Source organism: Barbatula barbatula (assembly GCF_947034865.1).
Source record: "Barbatula barbatula genome assembly, chromosome: 10".
In the NCBI taxonomy this organism is placed as follows: Eukaryota; Metazoa; Chordata; class Actinopteri; order Cypriniformes; family Nemacheilidae; genus Barbatula; species Barbatula barbatula.
Window position 1 is genome coordinate 14,778,152 of NC_136773.1, and position 25,828 is coordinate 14,803,979.

The window sequence follows — 25,828 nt, forward strand, 5'->3', positions numbered from 1 at the left end:
TAACAATTCTCGTGCCGTAAATAGCCTTTCCTTCTGCCTCATTGTGTATGCTACCTGTTTAAAAACTCATGACCATTATAGAAAAATTCTCTAGCTGGCATTATTTTGAGAATGTTAGATGAATGACAATCTCAATCTTCAAAATGGCTCCTTATCAGATAGACACCAACACTAGAGATGACATGGAAAACGCACTTCAGCTTCGGGGCCAATGTCTCGTCTCTCGTCCTCTCAATCTCTTTTTAAAGTCAAGCTAAAAGCCCGTCTGTTTAGAACACCATCACTCCCTGACATCAGATGAGCTTGGGACCAAGCACCATCATCTCATGAATATTACTACAATCTGATTGTACATGACAGGAGGCTGTGCATCACAATTAGAGGCTGTTGTCTGTCTGTCATTCGACATTAGGTACAGCAACAAGCCCATGTCACAAAATGAGATCGCGGATGGGTAAATATAGATGACAATTTGATGTAATCCATCACGGAGCTTGGAGATTTTTGGCAGAGGGGTATGAGACTTTGAGGGCTGCTTATCTCTGAAATCGATTGTGACAGCTACAGATCCAGGACACCGGAGAGAACAAAATGCAAGAGGGACCTGAGAGTTAGGTAGGAAAAATACAGATGGAATGAGAAGTGACTTTTGCAGACTGGCATTTATGTTCTTCTATTAGCACTAGTCTTATTTCAGTTCACATACATATATTTTGGGTTTTATCACTGCTGAAACCTCGTCTCTCCACATTTTGTTATTTTTTTGTTATAAATCATTATTATTAGTCACCCTTTATGCTTGTAACTGGGTTTTGCAAATATCTTACCAAATATCTAAACAATTTAAACATTCAAGGTTTAAATGACAGCACAATATATATAATATATATATATATATACTGCAAAAAATAGCATTTCCCTTTTTTTTACTGATGGGATAATGTCTAACTTCCACAGAAAAATATCTTATTGTTAAACCCTGAACTGTATAACCCAAAAATATACAAGCCCTTGAATACCGAGTAACTTTTCTTGGATCACATATACGTGTCTAGAGGATTCCAGCAGTGTAAAGACAGTGAAGAATAGACGAAATGGGGTTCAAAAGGTCTCCTCGCTTACATTTCTATCCTCTGTTACGCAAAACTCAATCTATGTCCGTCTCTGATGTCAAAAGTAATTCACATGTAATTCATTACCTCAAAACAGGTGTGTAAAACAAGCGGTGTGGCAAATCAGCCAAAAAACACATCAGGAAGTTTAGGGAAAGAGATTTAACACCCCTTGCTTTACAAAGCAAATTAAGCCTTGAAAGGTATAAAGTTAACTATTTTCCAAAACTGACACTGAGGAAAATATAGGATGTATATAACAATATATTGTATTTGTATTGTAACTCTCATAGTGTTGAAAGCTTGTTATACAGCAGCTTCTCTCCTGTGTTTTCTCGGTTCTATCTATGGCACATCTACAAGAGTGTCTTCCAACAAAAAACAGCAAGGATACAACAAGACCACAGGTTGTAAATACAATACTGTGCAAATTTACATTTGCTGTGGTGGACTACAGGTGAGGAATTATTTGATTCAACACAGGAAATCCTTGTCCTGTTCTAGTGTGGTAATATCATGCGTTCTCCATCTCTCAGTCTAATCATTATCAAATTTCATTAACGGGCACGTTGAACTGTGACTGAAGAGCGGTTGAGTGTAAACAGAACGGCTTTGACATGCTATTCAAAACCCATGTAAAACAACTAACAAATACCAATCCTGTCCAACTGGACAAACTGCACGGACATGTTTTGCTGGTTACCAGAGTGGACGTTATAAAAAAATACATCTGTAATGATTTGTTAATAGTGTTTGCTTTAAAACACTTAGCAAACAAATTTGGTTGCACTCAGAAACGCAAATTCTGCCGTTTGCTCACCAGTTGCTTGGCGGGTTTTGGTGGATCACAGTGTCAAATTTAAATACGGGCATTATCAGTAGACTGGGGCATTGATGACGTATTTTGTAGGCCAACCCGGATGATACCACTGCACTGGTTCCCTCAACCGAAAGCCTATGCATTATTCCCACAGACTTTTGGAAGATCGCAAAAAATAAGATTTGTGATTAACAAAAACTGGTTTATGATATTTACACATTTTGTCTATCAAGATAATCTTGACAGATTAACGCAATATATGCCATTATAATCTTAATTATAATCTCCAGAAGTAAAAAACTAAAATGAGGCTATAAACAGACTACACTACAGTCGCTCGATATCAACGTCACCGCCACCATGCCTCAAACTTGACTAAATTACTCAACATCTCTCAATCCCCATCCATGTTTTTAGAGATCTGTGTCAATGTTGCATCATTTGTGAGATTTTTTGTAAACTTGTGGTGTATAAACCTTTTTTAGGCATTTAACCAAAACCCCATTGAAAAAACGTATTGACTTTGGGCCGATTGAACCGGAAGTGCTGAAATGCTAACTCGCTATGGGCTTTGCATACAAAAATACATCATCTCTGATACTCTTATTGTATGAATAAGATTTGAAAGCGACAACGGAGGGGAAGTAACGTAATTTTAAACTATTCCTAAAATTGTGTGGCATTCAGCTTTTTGTGATTTTAACATTCTTATTACAAAACCACATCCAACATATCTAATAACAACGAACAATGATTAATTTACCACATCCTAGTGATCATCGTTACATGATGGCACATATCTCCATTTTCCATCTTTAATATTTTTGTGACATCTTCAGATTAATATTGAAAACTGTGGAAAAACAAACGGTTGCACAGAAAAAACTGAGCTTTCTTCATGTTTGAAGCCCAGAGTTTTAAACAAATTAGCATAAATCTCATAAATCTTTCCACTAGTGACTATACTCTTGTTAAAACCTGACAAAGAACCCAGAAGGTGTGAACAGAGGGAAACATACCACATCTACATCTAGTTCTGCTGCGGAGTCTTTTCCTCAGGGCTCTATTGATGCCGTTAAGTTGAATAAAAACATGCTCAATGTCTGAAGGAAAAGCAGAGGCGGACGTCCATTGAGGCCAAACATGGATCTCGGCTTAAAATAGCATCCAGTTGCCCGAGGGCCGGCGGTGTGGCTTTTACTCTCTGTTAGTCGCGATATTATTTTGTCACTGAGAAGGATGTGAGATGGATCAGTGCTGCTGTCACAGTGCACGGGAGGTAAAGAAGCAGGAAATAGGTAAGCCGGCTCTTTGATCTGAGGCCTTCCATCTGACCATTTGTTCTGTCATACATGTCTATTGTTCCCTTGTGAATCAGTCGGCTGCTTCTACGGTATGAGTCACCACATTCATGCACACATACCAAAACAAAAAAGCAAGCAGAAAAAGGGCAGATTATGTTAACCCAAACATTTGTATTCTAATATCCATGCTCATTGTGTGCATAGTGACTCATAAAGTCACCTACATTTAGCTACCCAAAAATAAAAATTCAGGCTAGAGAATGAAGGTCATTTGTTGGATAAATTATGAGGTCACTGGTTAAAATGATAGGACGATCCCTGCCATTCACTTTGATCGCAAGGTACAGTTACTGTAAGTGTTATAACAAAAAGCATGTCATTACATTAACAAAAACTTACAAGGAATTGTTAATCCACATTTTTCCTTTCTTTCAAAGCTGTATGACCTTCTTTCTTTCTTCTGCATAACATAAAAGAAAATATTTTGAAGAACAGCAGCGACCACATTTGGAGCCCATTGATTTCCATTGTCTGGACACGAACTCAACAAAGACATTTCTCAAAATATCCTCTTTTGTGTTGATCATAAGAAAGAGTCACATACAGGTTATCACGACATGAGGTGAATAAATTATGAGATAAATTGTTCTTTTCAGAAAACTATCTCTTTAATATTAATCAAAATAAAATTTTACAAACACCATTTAATCCATTGAATAGAGCATGCATTTCTTATATTTTAAACTATAAGAGACATCTGACAATTCTCGCCCACAATTTAGGCTCTGTTCCTTCCAAATTTGAATATTTTTTTTTTGCAAATGAATCAAAAACAAATAAAACTGCAATGTGTTAGACTTCCCAACACCACAGGGACATGAGAGCAATTTTTCAGAATTTAGAAAAACGAAATACTGTACTTCCCGCCCACAAATCATGTCCAGCGACTCCGTGTCATTTCCACTACAGACTAACTAAAATATTGTATTCTTTATCAGGGATAATCTTTTTGGAGTAAACTATATAATTGTTTATTTACCCGCAAATGACTTTTTCTTCTGTGGGACACAAAATATATTTTGAGAAATGTCTCAGTGGTTTAGTGTCCATACAATGGAAATCAATGGAAACCAATGTTTTAAAAAAAAATGTTTAATGAATGATATGAATTTGTAAAACTATCCCTTTAAGTATCTTGATAGCCATGAAACAGTGCCCCACCAGTACCACACGATTACAGTCAGAAACCATCACTGTACCATAGTACCAATAAGTCTGTTTCAAAACACTGTACAAAAAAGAACAGCTAAAGATGTAGCTTCCCCTTCAGAGGCCTCAAGTCATTTCTTTCAATATTCATGAAGGTCCAGCACATACTGTAATATTTCAGACAATGTTGTGAATTTGAATGTGGTTATGGAATATTCAACAAGATAAAGCAACACTATTCTCAAATATTCAAGCTTTGGAATGTCTGCCACCCACCATGACATCTGAAGTTATTCAAGACATTAACAACGACGTCTCCCCCTCGTGTTTTCATGCAAATCCTCTGCACTCTTCACAGTGAGAAACCCTTGTTTGCTATACAAGAAAACAAAGTCTGTCTATATTGTCTCTTGGGAATTATATCTGTAGTAAGGCTAGTAAAATAGGTGTCAGCCCTGTTCTTGTAAGTGGCAGAAATACATATATATTGTATCAGCCTCTGAACCAAAACACCAGGAACAGATTCACAAAAAGGTCCTCGTCACACACACACACAGAAACGCACACCTCACACCAACGATATTTTTAGACCCCTCTCATCCTACAAAGCCAGAGGATGCTCATTTCATTATTCTGCATAGCTTAATTCACATCAGTGTCAATCCTGAGCATTCGAGTTCATTTAAAAAGGAATTGAATTGACAAGATTCTTTCGCCGATTCTGCTACTTCACACACATCTAAGAGAAACAAATCTCCAATTTAAAGAGAGAAAAATTCCTCAGCAGTGATGAGAGACTTTCATAAAGGGCTGGGGTGAATTAATAAAGGCCTCGCAGTACACACACACAGTGACAGACAGAGCATGTAAGCAAAAAGCAAGTTGCAGCCTGAATCCCTCGCTGAATGGCGACATTTAAATGTCAGACAGCTTGTTTAGAGAAAGGCGTGAGAGATTTAGAGAATGATGTCAGGTCCTGTTGATTTCAGAGTCACGTAGACTTCAAGAGTTACAGAGAATTTTAAAACATCAATTAATTGGCTAAAAGTGTAATACATATAAAAAGTTCCTAACTGACAGAATAATCGCAATTATTAATCGGGATTAAAAGTTTAAGCAAAAATAACAAAGATGCATATCGCTGTTGTCCTTCTGAAACATTGTATTTTAGTATTTTGTGATTTAAATTTTTGTGTCATAAATCATTATTATTAATACGGTCAAACTATTAATCACGATTAATCGCATGCAGAATAAAAGTTTGAGTTTACATAATATTTGTCTGTGTTCTGTGCATATTTATTTTGTGTTTATAAACACATACTCTTATATTTAGGAAATATTTAGATGTATTTATTTTTATTTACCAATATATATGCACACTCACCTAAAGGATTATTAGGACCACCTGTTCAATTTCTCATTAATGCAATTATCTAATCAACCAAATCACATGGCAGTTGCTTCAATGCATTTAGGGGTGTGGTCCTGGTCAAGTCAATCTGCTGAACTCTTAACTGAATGTCAGAATGGGAAAGAAAGGTGATTTAAGCAATTTTGAGCGTGGCGTGGTTGTTGGTGCCAGACGGGCCGGCCTGAGTATTTCACAATCTGCTCAGTTACTGGGATTTTCATGCACAACCATTTCTAGGGTTTACATTGAATGGTGTGAAAAGGTGGGCGAAAATGTCTTGTTGATGCTAGAGGTCAGAGGAGAATGGGCCGACTGATTCAAGCTGATAGAAGAGCAACTTTGACTGAAATATCCACTCGTTACAACCGAGGTGTGCAGCAAAGCATTTGTGAAGCCAAAACACGCACAACCTTGAGGCGGATGGGCTACAACAGCATAAACCCCACTGGGTACCACTCATCTCCACTACAAATAGGAAAAAGAGGCTACAATTTGCACGAGCTCAACCAAAATTGGACAGTTGAAGACTGGAAAAATGTTGCCTGGTCTGATGAGCAGGATAATGCACCATGTCACAAAGCTCGAATCATTTCAAATGAGTTTCTTGAACATGACAATGAGTTCACAGTACTAAAATGGCCCCCACAGTCTCCAGATCTCAACCCAATAGAGCATCTTTGGGATGTGGTGGAACGGGAGCTTCGTGCCCTGGATGTGCATCCCACAAATCTCCATCAACTGCAAGATTCTATCCTATCAATATGGGCCAACATTTCTAAAGAATGCTTTCAGCACTTTGTTGAATCAATGCCACGTAGAATTAAGGCAGTTCTGAAGGCGAAAGGGGGTAAAACAGAGTATTAGTATGGTGTTCCTTATAATCCTTTAGGTGAGTGTATAATACAATATATATTTATTATATATAAATGTTTATATTTTTTAATCGTAAATATATGCATGTACGTGTATCCACTTATAAATAAAAATAATAAAGTGCAGAGAACACATATACTTTGTAAACACAAACCTTTATTCTGGATGCGATTAATCGTTTGACAGTCCTAATTATTATTAATCACCCTTTATGTTTGTCAATGGGTTTTATGAATGTCTAACAAAAAAAGTATTACAAAGTGATTGTCAACTTTGACAACACTGTATTTAATCATTTAAAAAGTACTGTTTTTCTATTTCCTGAAAAACTGTGAATTTGGACATTCAAGGTATCAGAAGGACAGCGAAAATATGGTGCATTAATGGCAACTCTTCTCTTAGATCATGAGATGTACGACAGGGTTCAGGGGTCAGGGTTTTGGTGGTTAGAATGGTAAAGTCAGCCACTGCTGGTGATGACAAGACTACACTAGTACACCAACTTTCTCCACCGATGGCTGTTCAAAAGCATGTATGGAGAAAATATGTTTTTACAATCAAAACATAAAATCTACATATTAGACCAATAGAGTAATACCACTGGTGAACGTATACACATAGATATAAATACAAAAGGTACCTATGTTCACCACAGATACGGTATCTTCTGATCTTTTTAACATTCACAAACCAGACATACCTCACGGGCTTCAGTCGCAAGCAGCTCTCAAAACAGTTGCTCCACATTTTGGTTTAATCTGCAGTTATACGTATCGGCCTCTCAGGGAAATAAAAATTCTCCTGTTCATTGGCTGGATGTCCACACATCAGAGAGAGGCAGACAGGAATGAAGCTTGGATAAAATCACACATCTGGATCATCCCTCTGATCTCTGATCCTCTCAGTCTTCTGATCGCATTGGATAAACCAAGGCACGTCAGTACATAAATTACAAGCAAGGATAAAGCTCGGTTGAGTGTGGGACTTTTTTTAGCCCTCTTTTGGGGTATTGAACTCCCAGCGTGGTGCCTCTGAGACCCGTGCTGCAACGTGATTGGTTCGTGCCGGGGCACGAGAAGCAGATGGTCTCCCTGTGGAAATTTGCTTTTTGTAAATGGCATGGATAATCAAACGCTGTCATAGTGCTGCTGGCTTTTATTGTGAAAATCTGATCTGTAAATCAATTATGATATTACACTGCATATAGAAGAGACTAAATACAGTGTGATGAAAATCAAAGAGCAATTTAGCGCACAAAATTGATTAGACATTCTTCTTGTGTGTCGTGTGAGATGAGAAACAAATAACCGTAATATTGATTGAGATTGTGTGTGTAGGCCCAGCTAGCCCCTACATGTCGAGCAGGTAACTACAACATTTTGCTGCAATAAAGAAACATAAATCTCCATATCTCTCCATAGTAAAATGTATTAAGACAATGTCTTAATAAGGTATACGTCATGTAATTTAAGGCAGACCTGGCATGTTTTCAATAGACACACAGCAAGATGAATTAGGATTTAAGTTAAGACAATCTGCTGTTTCACCCAGTCTTGCTGTGTTTGTAAATTCATTCAATGCAATAACAAATTACATTTGCCAAACAATGAAAGAGCATAGTGATTACTGACGATCAAGATCAATTTAGCATGAAATATAAAAAAATTAGGTCCCCTTTCATGCGAAAGCAAAAACATCACAAACAGACTAACTTGTTTTGCATTTGTATAAAAAAATATTAGGATGTTAAACCACACTGTTCTGCTTTTAGTCATCTTAAAGTAACCAATAACCGTCAATCTGGCCCATTAAAAAAACTAAACCTGGCAGGCTTGATGCTAAGGCAAAAACATGCGTACATGAACATTAAACATTATCACAACCTGAACAGGGTGATGGGGATCTTAAATGTTTAGGTGTCAGAGCCTAAATTACCCTCATATGGGTTTATCTGTGGGTACATTATTCATCTTACATGCCTACTCACCAACTACATAAATTGTGCACAATAAAGCCTTAAAGATGCAATGTGTAATAGTTTGGAGGATCTATTGACATAAATGCAATATAATATACATAACTTTGTCTAAAGTATTAAGAGCTTACATAATGAAGCGCAATTTTTTGTTATTACCTTTGAATGAGCTATTTCTATCTACATAAACCATGGGTCCCCCTGCCTTGAATTTGGCTTTTGTTTCTACAGTTGCTCTAAACAGACAAACCGCTTTACAGAGCGCATTTCGTATATATGTTATCTTGTTCGGCGAATTGAAAGACTTCAGAAAGAATTGAAAACGTGATGAAATCTTTGTCATGTGTCAGCCACCGTAGTGCTTAGAAAGGGAGGGGTGAGCGGAGGACTTTTGGTTGCAATTCGTAACCTCACCGCTATAGATGCTGCTACATTTCACAAACTGGATCACAGGGTTTGTGCTGATGCTAATACACAGACTTGTGCTGACCCGTGGAAAGAAAACACTACTTTTCAAAAGAACCAAAAAAACCTTTTGATTTTCCGAAATGGCATCTAGTTTGACCGAACTGTCTAGCTTCCATTCCTGGAGATGAATCTCCAGACGTCTGCAAGTCATTATACTTGAATGGCATGAGACGAAACAGCCATGTAATACAGTACACTTTATTTGTATTCCTAGAAGAGGCATGGGTGAGTGTGAAATGTCTACAAGATGCAATTTAACAGAGCAAATCTCAAAAGCATGTGCAGTTTGTCTTTTATGATAATCTGATGTTAAATACTGAAAAGGTCTGTCTTTAACATTTAACATTTTATGAAAACGCTACTGTATGTTTATGCAAGATGAATTAAAACCTGAAAACTAAAGTTAGTCGTTTTCTCTGTACTGTAATTACAGTAACGTCTCTAGGAGAAAAAGCAAAGGTAAACACATAGACAGGTAGAGGTTATTAAGGGAGCAGCTCACATAATATAATTATGAGATCATTAGAAAACAAAATTGCAATAAACATACTCAAGCTGTGTCTCTGAAAGACCACTTTTTCTCCTTAAGTTATTTTATTTTCATTATCATTAAATCATGATAAACTAATCTGAGCCGGCGTGCTAGATATTTTATTAAATACGAGAACAATCCTCGTCTTCCTGAGCTGTTTGTAAGAACTGACCAAGAGTTCTGAAGAAGAGTCTTCACGCCTGCACAAGTATTTGGCTATTAGTTTAGGAATGTTGCTGCTGGAATCTAAAGAATACAAAACCTCTGGTCGAGAGGACTTTGAACTATAGAGGAATGCTGTAAGGTGGTGTATTTTACAAGATGGAAACAGAAAGTTAGGTCATGAAGGAAGTATTTCTTCACAGGTGTCAAGTTCCACAGATATCACTCAACTTGCCAGTTTAACAGGACCTGTTGGATTTCCCAAAAGTCACAACTTCATCCAGCGGTTAATTCACTCTCATCACAATATAATCTTTCCCACAGAGGCACGTGGTTAAGATTTAATCTAGTATTATACTACAAAACCCTGTCAAACTGTTTTAGCATCTACAAGCATGTCCAGCCTGAAACATCTTCTTGAATATTACATGAAATTTGTAGGATAGTCTGGTATAGATCTTCTTAACCTGCAATCTTTTAAACATTCAATTTGCTCTAGCATCGATGGAAAGAGAAGGAACCACCCACCTGTAGGGTGCATGGTAAAACGGATGAGCAGGCTGAGATTGGTAATGGTTGGAGTTCTCAGATTGGCTCCACATGGCTTCCTGTTCAATCCAAACAGCTCCAGGAGAAAAACTTCTAGTTGAATGGCTGACACTTACAGAAAGTCCTGTACTGCTGCTTTCATTTTAACAGCCGATGCATGAAAAACAGTGTTGACAACGCAGCGAGTCAGAGTACGAGGAAGAACCACGTTCGAGAATAATGCAATAGTTCCAGTTTTCTAATTCTCATCCATCTCTCAGCAGACAGTAGATAAGAAAAGAGGTTTCAGAGCTCCACGGCATCAAAACACAGAACTCGTACAACAGGAGGTTCCTGGAAAGACGTAAACATGGTGATTTTATGGTTATGTGTGAAGTCTGCTATCCCCGACGCTTAGGTTTCCCCACCGGCTCACACAGTAACCAGCCTGCGCACATACAAACCAGTCCTCTGCTGTGACGTACCGCTGCACACACACTCAGAGAGGAAGGGAGGGGTGGAGAGGCTCAACCTGCTTTTTGAAATCTCTGCTCACTAACAGGATGTGCAATGTGGACGGGCAGGAAGAGACATTGGGCACAGGATGGGAAATATGTGTCATGAGAAACGGAAAGAGCGAGAAAGACAGAGAGGGTTTAACAGTTTAATCAACTATTGAAATAAGGTTACAGGTGCCATTTTGTATCTGATCAGAAATATCCCAGCATTCCTAAAGGAAAGTCACTGGCTATGGTGCTGGCTAAGACGTCTGAATCTGTTCATTGTTTGAAGCAAAGATTTTTGGCTCCGTCTTTGAAATTAAAGCCATTAATGACAAAAACAGGTAAAGTGTTTATTGCTGTAAATGTTAAATTATACGACAGATTTTAAGGTACAATTCCATTCCATCCGTCAATTTTACTGACACTAGTTTTATTGTTCTGCATATAAAATATGGAAAGTTGGCTTTTAAATCTCATTCTTCGTTGGGGTTGAATGTGATTTTTTAAAATGTTTCGAAAGCTACGTTAAACCCATGTCTTCACGGTGCAGAAAAAAACAGAAGACGAATACTGCAGGAAGCGTATCATAGTCCGTCCCAGATAGGCTTGAAATGTTTTTAATCAGCACAAAACAAACTTTAAAAGAACAGTATTCATGTCTGCTTTGTCTTTGGTTGGGCAAGTAATGGCCAAGGGATCTGAAGGAATAAATCCCCCGTCTGTGTAACACAGAACGATGTCTGAATGTTGGCTCCTTTTCTTTTCTGACAAAATCTACAAAAAACTAAATGAGCCATCTATTCAACTAATGTGCTAATTCAACATGCACCAGGTTTGCCTAGTGATCAACCAGCAACGATCCATTGATCATTCAAATTAAAGGACATTTTGGACTAATTCAGTCAATGACCACAAAGTTTTTTTTATTCAAAAGGCTCATGCCAGATTGCTATTTCAGCACATCTCAGTGCCTGGAAACTGGACTGGACGTGGTCAGTGAATACAAGATTTTTGCAACCGCAACGGTTCAGTAACTTCACCTCTCTGTACCACAGCAATTCCTTAAAGCAGTGCACAAATACTGTACAGTTAACCACACATGCAGCTCTGCTTGAATTTGAATGTGTGGTTCTGTCAATGTTATCAGCTGTAGAGAAGTGTGTGATTAGTGACGTGTGTGCGGCTTATCTGCAGCACGCAGCAGTCTGCAGCACGCACACTCAAAGTCAGGGGGACGTCTTCCCTCATGTGTGAGGATTTGGCCTATAAACGTTACAACCACCTGTTTTCACTTGCTGTATTGGGACAAAAAGCCACACACACACAGTTATGATCTTATACTTATATATGCAAGTTTCAAAGGACCAATGTGTATTTTTAGTGGCATCTAGTGGTGAGGTTGCAAATTGCAACAAATGGCTCACTTTACCCCACCTTTCAAAGCACTACGGTGGCTGCACAGAACAGAAATGTTGTCACGTTTTCGCTTCTTTGCCGAAGTATTTACAAAACGCTATGCTGAGCAATTTGTCCGTTTAGGGCTACTGTAGAAACAACATGGTGAATTCCATGAAATATTGTGGCCACACCCAATCTTATAGGGGTTTTAAACAGAGATCACAAACATGAGGAGAAAAAAATCCCAGATGTAATAATTTTGCTCTTATAATGTGTGGAAAGCCTCGGTGTGGCGAAGACAGCACACCACAAAAAGAAACAGAGTCCTGACTTTAAACACGGGAAACCTCGCAAAATATCTCGAGCCTTCAGAACAAACATGGCGGATGTCAGGCTGGAAGAGGTTTGCGAAATTATTTAGCATTTCTGTCAATTCATCCTCCAAAAAACGACATTCTGGAACTTAAATTTTTTTTTACCGTAAATGTGGATGGACCAGTGTTTACATCTTCTGAAGAGGCCTATACATTATATTATACATCTACCATAAAACCCTTTTAAGGAATCTCTACATAAAAAGAAAATAAAGAGCTATGTTTGCGTTGTGAAGAGGAACAGTTACATCGTTTTAATTAATATCTATTATACAAAGTATCTGGTTAATTTAACTACATTACACTTTGTTAGTGAATAAGACACGAGTATTTAAACACTGCACATAAAAGCAATCCAGCGGCACCAATGTGCCCAGAAAGTTTTATCATACCATCTGAGCTTGTTCAATTAAAACTTTCCTCTAAAGGGCATTCAATACACAGAATGCAAGATTCTATCAGTGTGTGTGTGTGTGCGTAAGTGTGTATGAGTTTTATATAATGGCCATGAAAAATACATGCTTTCAAAGTCATGGATACAAAGAGTCTAGACTTTTCAAGCTGTTTTCAAGAAATCCGTCAATCACAATCTCTCATTCAACTCTATTAACCTCCATTAACTTTTGTAACAAAGGGTCACTGAACTAGCAAAAAAAAAGATGTGACATTTTGAAGTGATGCGGGGTTCAGGTCATAACATCAAATGTTCATTTTTAACTAAATATGGGGAGATCGGACAAGCTTTCCATTCTGCATGATTGGGATTTTACAAGGAAGATGCTTTAGAAAGAGAACCATCCGATTCTTATTTCATTTTATGAAATCATGCTAGAACATAACAGACCAACTGTAAAGGCACTTTAGGGTGTTGAGTAAACTGACAAAATATAAACAAAAGCGAGTCTGTGTACTTAATTCACAAATGCTATAATTAATACTCTTCCACACCATATGCTGTTTAACTTATTGAAATAAATGAGACACTGTGACTTTAATTAATGAACGGGTGCCAAGATGCAGCATATCCTTCCTAACGGCAGAATAATAACACAGGCAGCATGCACAAGTTTCTGCAGAATCAAACAGATCAGCCGACCGAATGCATCAATACAACTTTCAAAAGCTGCAGAATTAAAACCGCTGAAAAACAATCCAACCAAAGCATTATTTACACCGTACAAAGGTGTGGAAATGTACCTGTCTATCCCAAAGATGGCCCGGTCCGTCCTCGGCCAAGCAAACTTCTGTCTGACCAGAACAGTTTCGTGACCCAATTCCCGTTCACAACCACAGCAGTTTCCCATTCTGAGTCTCACAGCAGTACAACAGACCCTGCCCTGTCTCACCTCCTCTCGGTCTCTGCCTTTCTAAAGTCTCCCAGGGCAGGACACACGATCTGATGCCGCACTCAAATGCCAATGCTAATGTTTGCTGTAAGGGCACCGGGGGTTCAGAGAGCCAACGCCTCCGGCTGTCACAAAGCATGCCATTAGCTAGCCGCCTCATCTGCTTCTCAATTCCTCCTTTGTCCCTCCACCACACGCTCTGTCCTGCAGGACCCACAGTGATACCAGTAACTGGCATGACAATGTGTTCCATATGCATGCGTGCTGTGAGAGAGACTGCAGAGGATGATAGGGCAGTTCAGACATTCAGGTGTGTGAGAAGAAATGCGGTTTTACAGTATATGATGGAAACCAGGCCCACTCGGTCGATAAAGAGAGGTCAAAATTTCAGAGTGCGAAATATATTCAAGTATTTGTACCAACAATAAATACTTAAAGGGACAGTTACCCCCAAAATGTGAACATTTTGTCGTCATTTGCGTACCCTCAAGTCGTTCCAATACTATTCAATTCTTTGTTCTGTTGAGCACAAAAGAAGATATTTTGAAGGACGTTGGAAAGTAAACAATTCTGGGGCACCATCGTGTTTTTTCGCCCAAACTATGGAAGTTTATAGTGCTCCAGATCCGTTCGGTTACAAAAATTTTCTCATAAATATATCTATTTATGTTCAGCAGGACAACAACATTTATACAGGTTTGGAACAACCTGAGAACGAGTAAATGATAAAAAAGAATGATCATTTAATGGTAAACTGTCCCTTTAAGTAATTTTTTATCAGTACTGGGCTCAATATACAATTTGTCTTGTTAAAGGGTTAGTTCAAAATATAATTCTGACAACATTTATTCAGCTAAAAAATATATGACTTCTTTCTACTGAGGAACACAAAATATTATATTTTGAGAAATGTCTGTGGTTTTGTCTTGATTTCTCATTGTCTGTCATAATGCACTAATGTACAAAAAGGAAGCAAAAGAGACTAGGGATGGGAAGGTGTTCGATCCAGAAATCACCACCTGTGGTCAGGAAGACAGATGCTCAGAGCTGGAAGTGACTTCCTGCAGTGCAGTTTGGGAGTCTGGTAATCTGCTGAAGGTCACCTGACAGATGAATCAGGTTGGGTGCTCTCCACCAGCATTGCATATAAGATAATGTATAAGGATAGATCATTTGAGGTGGTAGTCTGTCATACTTATCTGCTTACAGATACAATTCTACAACAAAATTAAACTGCACTTGAGTAGTCAAGGGGGCAATGTGTACATATCTACAGCTCTGATGCCAAACAATTTTAGACATATACATTTGATCTGCATAAAAGGTAGATGATCATATTTCTGCAAGTAGTTACCATGGATATGATGTTGGCTTTAAGGCCGGGTAGATTTAATACTCGTGTAGGTGTGATATAAAAGTTATATGCCTTTATTGCAGGTGAGATTATTGATTCATCAGCTATTCAGTTTATTTTATTAAAAAATATATAATGCATTCAAAACATTATGATATAGGTCCCATTGAAACATTTGCCCACACATTATTCTAGACTATTAAAGCGGTAATATTATTACAATTTACGCTAGTGTTTCAATTGCCCTGAAGCACTCACCCACATAAAACAGCAAATGTTATACTCGCTTCTTGAATTAAATTTGATATTATAATCTAGTCTTCCTCATTATGATTCTATTCAGTCTGTACAAATTCTTTGACTTATGAAAATGTACTTATAAAACAGCAAGTGTTTCAAGTCCACGAGGCCTTGAGATGTCATGAGCATGATAAAGCATCAGTACCAAAAATGCCTCTTGGTCTCTATGTAACACATTTCCCTTTCTGACAGAAGTGTAACAGTAAAGGTGGGGTAAGAGAATCAACAATGTGCTCTGTAGATTTCTCACACTCACATCCTGCAGGGCACATTCATATGTAATTGCGAGCTCACTTCTTTATTCATATTAAAGAGATTCATTAATATGAAGCACACTGAGCCGTCTGACTCATGCTGGCCTCCGGGCTGCTAGTTTCTGAGCTCTCCTCAGAACTGATCCTTTATTTGCTATGACGCCTCAAGCCAAGACTCACAAAGAATTTTAGAAATTTTAGAAACCAAGCATTTGCGGTAATTCCACACATGCATGTTTATACTAAATATACAGTGTACTGTATAGTTATACCTCAGATTTAGAGGAAATAGATCAGAAAAATGTCATTATCTTCTCCCCCTGCTGACTGTTAGAATAACTACAGTCTAATGTCTATGTATCTTCATAAAAGTCAACAAACCATTAACAGGTCATCTGATGCATATTTATTGCTGGGCTTTATATAAGTCTTGTTTAAGTTCCCAAGATGCTGCAAAAGGGCAAATTTGAGAATATAAGGGGGTCTCTGACAGCTTTGGGGCTTCAAACACAAGTAGGTAATAAACACAAATTACAAATATAACTATTTTTGTTAACAATTATTTTCAGTTGGTGTCTGTGATGTTAGCAGTTGTAACACATTTTGCACGAAGAGAGTAGTTAATGATCAACAGAGAAAGTAGGCCTTTGTTTTTTTACATTACATTACATTACTCACAAATAAACTATTCTACAAGGACCAGCATAATCTGACACCAACTGGGTGAACCAAAGAAAATAAAAAAGTATTATAATGCAATACAAAAAAATGTAATACCGTGCATTATATATATATATATATATGTTTACAAGTTACCAAGCTGCTACAAAAGGGCAAATTTTAAATAAATATATAAAATGTGTTACTAATGTGTAAAGCAGCAAATTTACAAAGACTCAGGGAACGTGAACATGATGGTGAATGCTACTGTCTTCCACTCAAACATCATCTATAATATGCAATATTTAAGCTATTACTATTGTATGTATGACTAGTATATAAATTTACTATGAATAGATTAATTCCTTTCATCCTTTCTTCTGTATCTTTGAAATAAAGTTTTCTTAATTATTTTAATAAAGTGTATATCTTAAACTGTTAAAGACATTCAGAAGAATGGGCTTTGCAAACTTGTGTTCGGCTGACATTGCCACTTTGATGCTGCCAGATGCAGACCATTTGACAGCTTTTAGTTGCTTAGTTACCAGATTTCAATAAAACCCGTAAAATTCCGTCCAAAACACTCATATACATCCCAATAAAGCGTGTCTTTTACAATGACTTCTATGTAAGGAATAGAAAGTAGATGAAAAATATGATTCACCCTCACTCACGTAACACTGAACTCACAATACAAACACGGTGTCTTTAGCATCATCAGTAGCTCCTTCATCACATTAGAAAGAAGTCTAACGTTTCTCATGACAGGTTTATTCTACCTATTTTAGTCTTACACACGTAACCTCCCAGTTTCCTAGTTTCTGTCCACATTCAATGTCGGAACAGCTAGAATGTACAAAACTGGCAAGCATTACAATTAACAACACGTATCAATCGAATTCAATGTAACGGTTCATTTGTGAGTCAATTACAACCCAAAATGCAATATTCTGAGAGACAAGAATCAGAAAGACAATAACAAAACATCCAACTGCAAAAGCCACAGTTCTGAAAGCCCTATTCTCTTTCAAAACACCCTGAGCTATACACCGAAGCAGCATATAAACAGACTGTGAGATCAACTGTCACACAATCTTGATGTAAAATTCAAAACAAAAACAAACATTACTCATCCTACAGAGCAGATTCTGAAAATGGAATAAAATTGACCAATCAGTTATTCTAGGGCTATTCTAGACTTTCAGGCAAAGCATAGGAAGGGCGTGAAGGGTCTTAATGGGGGGGATGTAGATCTATCAAAGTAAGGCAGGTGGTCACGGGTTAAGTGTCAGTCTTACAATATCACACTGTAACTGGATCTTTGGGAAACCGGTTCTCCCGAGGAGAAATACAATGTTGCATTTATGGCAGTGGTGACAAGACAGAATAGGAGTCAGATGCGCTCCATCAAGCACTGCCAGCGTTCCTCTATCTTCACGGCCCATCTCTCGGCCTCACACTCCTGGTAGAAGCTAATTGGTGAGGAGGCGGATCCTTAATCACATACCTCTCCAAGGATCACTGGTCATCATTCTTTGGCATCTCCTTCGCTAGAACATGGAATAGGACGGTAGGGTACAATAATCGGAAAGTAGGTGGATCATCATTAGTCACAACATACAAGCGAAATCGAATCGAATCTAGACACCTTGAGTGAGCACGTCTTTGACACAAGCGGTGTACAATGTAAAACGAGATACAGTTTATATAAAGCATTATTTTACTTGACCCACTAGTTCACAATTGTATCCTATTTTGCATGAGGGGTTATTGTATTGAAAGGACCTGTGCGAGACTGTATTTTAAATGATGGGAAGGATTACAAAGAAATCACATGTTTGGAGCAAGATTGTTTGCAATTAAACATGAAAACATCATGTTAACGTCAGTGACGACAATCTCACAGGCAGCCACCACATCCCATCCCCCTTCATTTGCATTAAGTTAAACTTTACTCAACTGTCACATTGCTGGACACGCCCACATTGTTTGTCACTTGTAGCAGACAAATATATAAAGATTTAAACGGAACTGCTCAATAATGACACAGTATCTTTCAAATCAACATGTCATGTTGGGAAAAGAAAAAAATCCATGTCACTGGAGTCTGCGTCAAAAAACGAATGACTTCCGTTCTTTTATGTGCCAGCAGGTCATGAATGAAGCGCCCTTGAGCAAGGCACCTTACCCCTGATTGCTCTGCAGTAATGTGTCACTGTAAAAAACTACTTGTAAGTCGCTTTGGATAAAAGCGTCAGCCAAATGAATAAATGTAAATGAAATATGTTATGTGAACGTCCCTTCACTTTGCTGCCTACTTCTCTTAAACAAAATGTACTTCCTTGCCTTTATGCTTTCTTCATGCTTCAATGTACTGACAAGAATAAGATATCATTGAAACCACTGAAGCGCATGTTATGCTCTAAAGTGCTCTAAACTTTTATAAATACGCTATGGAGTCAATAACATCAAACTGTCTATTCTTGGAAATAGCTGAGGCCACGATATTTCTTCCATAAACCACCCGATACAACCGTTTGAGTTAGATTCGTTCGATATTGCATTAGCCGATTCATATGTACTGTATAAGCACATGCAAAAAGACAAAGAAATAATCAGTCCAAACACAGTCATGTGAGTTCCAGTAGGAAGTCACTATTACATCCTATTTACTTTTATGTATACAGGCTCCACCCAAGCAAGATCCTAAGCCTACTGTCATGTGATAGCATATGATGTGTTTTGGATTCGTCAGCAAATACACATTACAGTAATGCAGAAAAAAACGTGTAATCTGACTATCTTTCGCTCTTTGACCGCACACACTCAAATGACAGTCATTTCCACACTCAACAGCACAGCTTTGAATGCAGTTACTGTATATAATCATTAAAGTCATCTGCGCATTCTTCAGTCATGCAAACAGTTGGCGTCCATAGCAAAGGATCAGGGCTGACAATACAGTACATGATCTTTAACGATATTACATAAATGAATAATACACTTCACTCAGAAATGACTATTCCATTCATAATTGACTCAACCTAATGTCATATTACATTCTCTCTTCTGCAGAACACAAAGGAAATATTATGAAGAACGTTGGTAAACAAACAAAATTACACTCCGTTGACTTTCACTCTATAGTCACAAGACCATTGAGACATCTCTCAAAATATTTTCTTTTCTGTTCCACGGAAGAAAGAGTCATACAGGTTTTCAATGACACGAGGGGGAAGGCACGAGTTCAGCTATACCTTTAAACATCCATCAAATTTCAAAAGGACGTGTGCACCTGTTCCGAAGGCTTTACACTCGAATACATTTTTACAATGTGTCTATTGTAAGACAAACGTGTGGCAAGGAATAAAAAAGCCTTTAAGTTCCGCGTACACCACTTTCAACATCGATGAATCTTTCCTGAGTGAGACTAAGATCAGCCATATTAAGATCTAGTAACAGCATGTCCTGCATCAGACCTGTAATTCATCCGACGCACTATAAGAGAGGCATAGTTGCTATAAAACACGTTCACTTACTCGATAAAGAAACTCGCTCCTTCCTTCGTGAATCCTTCCTCCCAACCATTGGGCAGATCTGGCAGAGGGGTAAATAACAGGTGTGCAAAACTTTTACTGCAAGGGCAAAACTTAATAAAGAAAATCATGCAGAAAAGCGCACACGCACTTACCCGACCGGATCATGTGTCCAGAATTCACGGGTTCACCGGTTCGGGGATGAAGCCAAGTAGTGGCGCTCGACTCATCGCTGGCATGAAAACAAACCACCTGTTAGCGATGCGAACGACTGGGAAAGACTCAAAGGGTAAGAGAAACACATGCTCAACATTTCTATAACAAACACGCAGTCTCACTCAATGAAAAAGACCCTGCCGTCTTTGCACACCCCATAGGACCAGTTCTCAGGTAAGGTGTCCCGCTGGAGCGGCGCCGCCATGATTCCGGTGTAAAGCCCCGGCGTCTGACTCACTCCTCGGTATCGTCTCTCTGAAGCGTTCGACGCTCGGGCACCAGGCCGACGATTAAAGGGGAGGGATAACTTTCTATTATATGATTTGCGTTATAGTGTGAAAGCTTAGCCGACAAAAATACATTTATGACGTATAATAACCTTAAACGAGTATTATTACTAGAATTATAATTATAAATAATCATTCTTTGTTTATTATTTGTATTATTATTATATTTGTTTTGATGGTGGTTGTTGTTCATTTTGTTATTATTATCATCGTCATATTTTATATAATCATTTGTCTTTAAACTATTTGTGTCGTCAGTTGTACATTTGTTCATTGTGTTTGTGCTGTGACATTCGATTTTATTTCCTGTTATCGTGTTTAGTCACCACAAACACGATTGAACTTTGTAAATAATATAATCACTTAGAGGTAAAATATAGACATTTTTCTTACTGGTTGTAAAATTGTTAATTTGTTATTTTATTCGCACAACGAGGGAGGCGCTAAAACACGTCTTTCGTCTGATTGGACACGTCGTCTGTTAGGCAAAATAAGAGTCTGTACGAGCGGAGTGCAGCAGCAGCAGGAGCACGGGAAAGTGTTTGAATATTATAATTGTTTAATTCCCTTAACACAAAGAACAGATCTATAAGAGAGTTGTTTCAAAGAAATTATGTGACTTTGCCTTATATTTACTCATATTGGAATCGTTTTGCAGAAGATATTTTGTGGAAAAAGGTTTGGCTTAATCCTAATCATTTAATTACAAATAAAGTTAAGGAGATATCATTCAAATTAATACATGGAATATATCCTGTTAAACATTACTTTATAAAGTTTAAAAGTGACATTGATGTTAATTGCACCTTTTGTGACAGTTGCCCTGAAACTGTGGTTCACTTATTCTGGCACTGCCCATTTATAAGACCATTTTGGCAAAATGTATGTGATCTTATCACAAGAAACATTGATGACCAATTTATGTTGTTTTGGAAACATATTTTATTTGGTCTTTGGGAGAATAGTAGAATCAAGCAAAATCAGGTTTATATAATTAATTTTTTTCTTTAAATGGCAAAATTTTATGTTCATAAATGTAGATTTTCCTGTAAAGACCCCGTTTTACCTCATTCAAGAAAGAAACTGAGCTTTATATTGATTCACTCCGATTTTCTATGAAGCAAAAAGCAATTAAAACATTGAAAATGTGTAAATGCTTTAATATTTTCATGTAAATTAACAATAGCCCCTACTCTGCAAATTTTTGTTATATTTATGTTGTATTTCATTGTATAGACTAATGTTTCAAAAGAACTTTGTTGTTAATAAAAAAAGCGTATAATTGTTTAATGCCATTACTTGATGTGATGTCCTATATAAATACTGTAAACTGCGTAGACCATTTGAAGCATACCATCATACATGTTCTTGAAGTCACTAAGAATTTTGCTTAGCTTGTTCAAGTGTGTTTAGTGTTAGAGCTAAGCTAAGTTAAGCTGCCCTCCGGAATGTGATTTATCAACAACATCTTAAATTATATAGCTCATAACAAATCAAAGTTGCAGCTGGACAATCATTGAACGCATAAACCAGTGAAAATAAACAATTTCTTAAAAAACACTGCAGTGAATTTAATGAAGTATGCTTGAGAAAACATTACTGGAGAGTTTTAAATGGTTTTATAGATCGAAGACTTCTCATATACAGATATGGCATATTCATAACATTACAAATAAAGCTTTAGCATTTATTTGTCATTTTAACTGATGTAAATGAAGAGAAAGAGTAGAATGAAAGATTTGTCCTTTCGCGCCCTCTAGTGGATATCATGAAACTGCGCAGATAACAATTAAAGGAAATCCTAGAGACACCAAGGACAAGGAGACGTCCGAGTCAATTACTCAACCAAGGAAAGAAATAACAAAAAATATTATTTTCAAGCCAACGCAAATAGGACACCCCAGAACAACTAAAACATTAGCACATTTTGTATGTAATAAAAGAAATACAAATTAAAGGCACGCTTCAACCAAACGGACAGCACTACTGTGTGTGTTGTGTGTACAGGTTTTACAGTATTTCACAATTGTTAAAACACTAAACCCCATTCTCTGAACCCAATGCTCGGTGGCCTAAACCCATTTGTCGAATCAGTCACTTTGTAGGCAAAACATTAAACAAGTTCCGGTAGTTAAGACACTGTTTGCAAATCTCATCCACTCTTTTTGCAAAACTCTAAACACATTCTTACTCACTAAAACACATTTTGCACTGTGTTGCAAAATGGTAAATACATGTGACAAAAGTTAAACACAATTACAACACAGCTGTCATCGTTTACACAACAACTCAAAATTGTTCACACTTGTTTCTAATGATGTGATCAAATCAGTTGTCTAGAATATAAGCCAATACAGGTGGCCCAGGTACATTGAGTGTTGATACCACAATGGATGGAAACAATGTGAGAGGAAGAGGAGGAAGAGGAGGAAGTGGAGGAAGTGGAGGAAGAGGAGGAAGTGGAGGATGAGGAGGAAGTGGAGGAAGTGGAGGAAGAGGAGGAAGTGGAGGAAGAGGAGGAAGTGGAGGATGAGGAGGAAGTGGAGGAAGAGGAGGAAGAGTTCGTGTAAGAGGTGGTGGACGAGGGGGAAGAGTACAAGGACAAGGAAGAGCAAGACCAAGACTAGTCATTTCAGATCAGATTTGGGCAACTGTGATAGACCATGTTCTTGTTCATGGAATGACAATGAGGGAAGCAGGACAAAGAGTACAACCCAATTTGTCCAGATTCTCTGTGGCCACCATAATCAGGACATTAGAAGTTTGTAGCCTACAGTTATTGTCCTATACTGTTACTGTAACTGCACTATATTGTAGTGTATGTAAATCAGGAGTGCATATACATCTGTACATACATTTTTGCAGAAATATATCTTTCTTTAACACTTACAAAACTATTTATTTATCTCTTTTATATATAGAGGGTGTTTGAAATGGATTCCATGGAAAGGTCCCATGAATATATTTTTGTAGATGAAGCAGGGTTCAATCTGGCGAAGAGAATGAGAGGCTGGAACATAATTGGCCAACGTGCCATTGTGGAAGTCCCTGGCCAGCGTGGTGGCAATGTCACCCTACGTGCAGCCATAAGCAATGGGGGGGTTCTCCACCATCATGCAACCCTGGGGCCATATAACACGGACCATCTTCTAACATTTGAGCAGGATCATCAGCAGGCAGTGCATCCTGTCTATGTTGTGGTTTGGGACAATGTCAGGTTTCACCGTGGTGTCCGAATACGTGAGTGGTTCAACATCAACCAGCGATTTGTGAATGTTTGCCTTCCACCATACAGCCCTTTCCTCAACCCAATAGAAGAGTTTTTCTCTGCTTGGAGATGGAAGGTCTATGACCGTGACCCATATACAAGGGTAAATATTTTACAGGCAATGGAATTGGCAGGTGATGACATAGGTGTGGAGTGTTGTCAAGCCTGGATCCGGCACACGAGAGGGTTCTTCCCCCGTTGCCTAGGAAGGGACAACATTGCATGTGATGTGGACGAAGTCCTCTGGCCGGACCCAGCACGAAGACGGGATGCTGAGGCAGAATGAGTCTCTCATTTATTTTGATTTTGCAATTGCGCAACATTTTGTGTTATACGCTTTTCAGTTAGCGTTATCTTTGTTCTTTGGGCTTACTTTATTTTTATGCTGAAAATAAAGAAATTCAATACTGTATTACTTGCGGCACTCACATTATGCAATATATTTGCTGTACTAGTGTTAATTATTTACTTTTATTTATGGCAAAATTATTTTCTTTATGCAATAAACATTTCTTCTCTGTAACTACATGCCCTGGACGCTGTGCTGTCAATTTTTTGATGTAGTGTCTAATGAATGCTGATAAGTGTTTATATATTGAAAGCATTGTTTGCTTTTTGAGCACAGATCAAATGGTTTTGAGGCAAGTGTTTGATTTTGTCAGGGGTTTTGTGAATGTAGTTTAAAGACTGGGTTTTGTGTTTAAGGTTTTAAGAATATGGGTGAAGCTTTCAAGAAATGTGTTTTAGCAATTGTGAAATACTGTAATACATTGTGTGTACCATTCAGTGCTTCCCACAATGTAAATTTATTATTAAACAAACAAAATTGTTTATTTGAAACTGTAAAAGTGAGATTCACCAACATAAAGGAATTGTCTTAATCTAATGTCAGGTTTTCTCCAAACTTATCAGGCATTATAGGTGAAGACGCAGAGCTGTTAAGTTGGCAAAAATAAGACGTAAAAGGGCGTGAATAATTATGAGCAATGCGTATTAGAGAAAATCACATTTATTTCATAATGACATGCCCTTTTTAAAGAAAATATCAGAAGGCTTAATGATGCAGATTTATTTTCACAGCCTTTCTTGCTCATATTTACCTAGGGTATGCAAACTTTTAATATATACTGCAAATATATTGTCACCATAGAATTATAAGGTTCTACATGAAATTTTGGTCAAAATTGAGTTATGCATATATTATTTTTCTGTGACAACTTATTTACATTATGACATGTCTTTTTTAAATGTGTACATTTTGGGGCTTTTTTAAGAAAACAAATAAGTTTTATCAACAAAATCGAATTGCAATTAGGTGCTATCACAAGAATGCACACAAGAGGACCAATCAGGATCAGCTTTCTTTGTCATGTGGCCAGGCTCCTCAGTTGACTGTTTTAATACTCTTGTCAATGAGAGCAGCTCAGACTACTGCAATTTTTAGTTTTGGTGATTAGACTTTTATGTATTTATAGATTTTCAATATTAGAATGTTCTATCTGCATTTGACCTGTTCCAAAAATACATGTACAAATTTCAGTTACAAATAGTGTTTTTTTTTCATTTGCCTGTGAAGTAGGCCTATTTAAAGAAGAGATACATTGATATTGTAAAATGTAAAATATAATGAAATGTAAATCGCTTTGGATAAAAGAGTCTGCCAAATGCATACATGTTAATGCCTTTTGAATGTGTACCCTTTCAAAATAAACATAGGTCTGTTCTGCATCTTTGTTTCCTTAACCAACGCTGGCATTGTTTCTCTCTCAAACGTGAGGCGTGTCTGACAACCTGTTCTGCCTTTTCTGTCTCAGATACTGTGGCTGCTGACTGCTCTATTGCATCAGGCAGTCTGTGCATTGTAATTGTGACTCCAGAGATCCCCCATCTGAAGCTTTGGACTCTCCAGGATGAGTAACAGAGGCTGGGGCCACG

At 37.7% G+C, this 25,828-nt stretch overlaps 1 protein-coding gene across 6 annotated transcripts in view; it reads right to left on the reverse strand.

Annotated features, from left to right (window-relative positions):
* Positions 1–20,617, reverse strand: part of plekha7a (pleckstrin homology domain containing, family A member 7a) — a 56,022-nt gene extending 35,405 nt beyond the window's left edge. For 2 of the 6 annotated variants that reach the window (XM_079466254.1, XM_079466260.1), the window contains exons 1-3: positions 20,461–20,594; positions 20,278–20,354; positions 20,126–20,183 (exon numbers count right to left, since the gene is read on the reverse strand). In XM_079466254.1, coding sequence (XP_079322380.1) covers positions 20,126–20,183; positions 20,278–20,354; positions 20,461–20,543 — 218 coding nt within the window. In that variant the 5' untranslated portion in view covers positions 20,544–20,594. Of the gene's footprint in view, positions 1–10,397; positions 10,876–20,125; positions 20,184–20,277; positions 20,355–20,460 lie in introns of those variants that run through there. The other 4 variants (XM_079466255.1, XM_079466261.1, XM_079466257.1 and 1 more) reach the window with 4 other exon arrangements.
* Between the last annotated feature and the right edge of the window lie 5,211 nt (positions 20,618–25,828).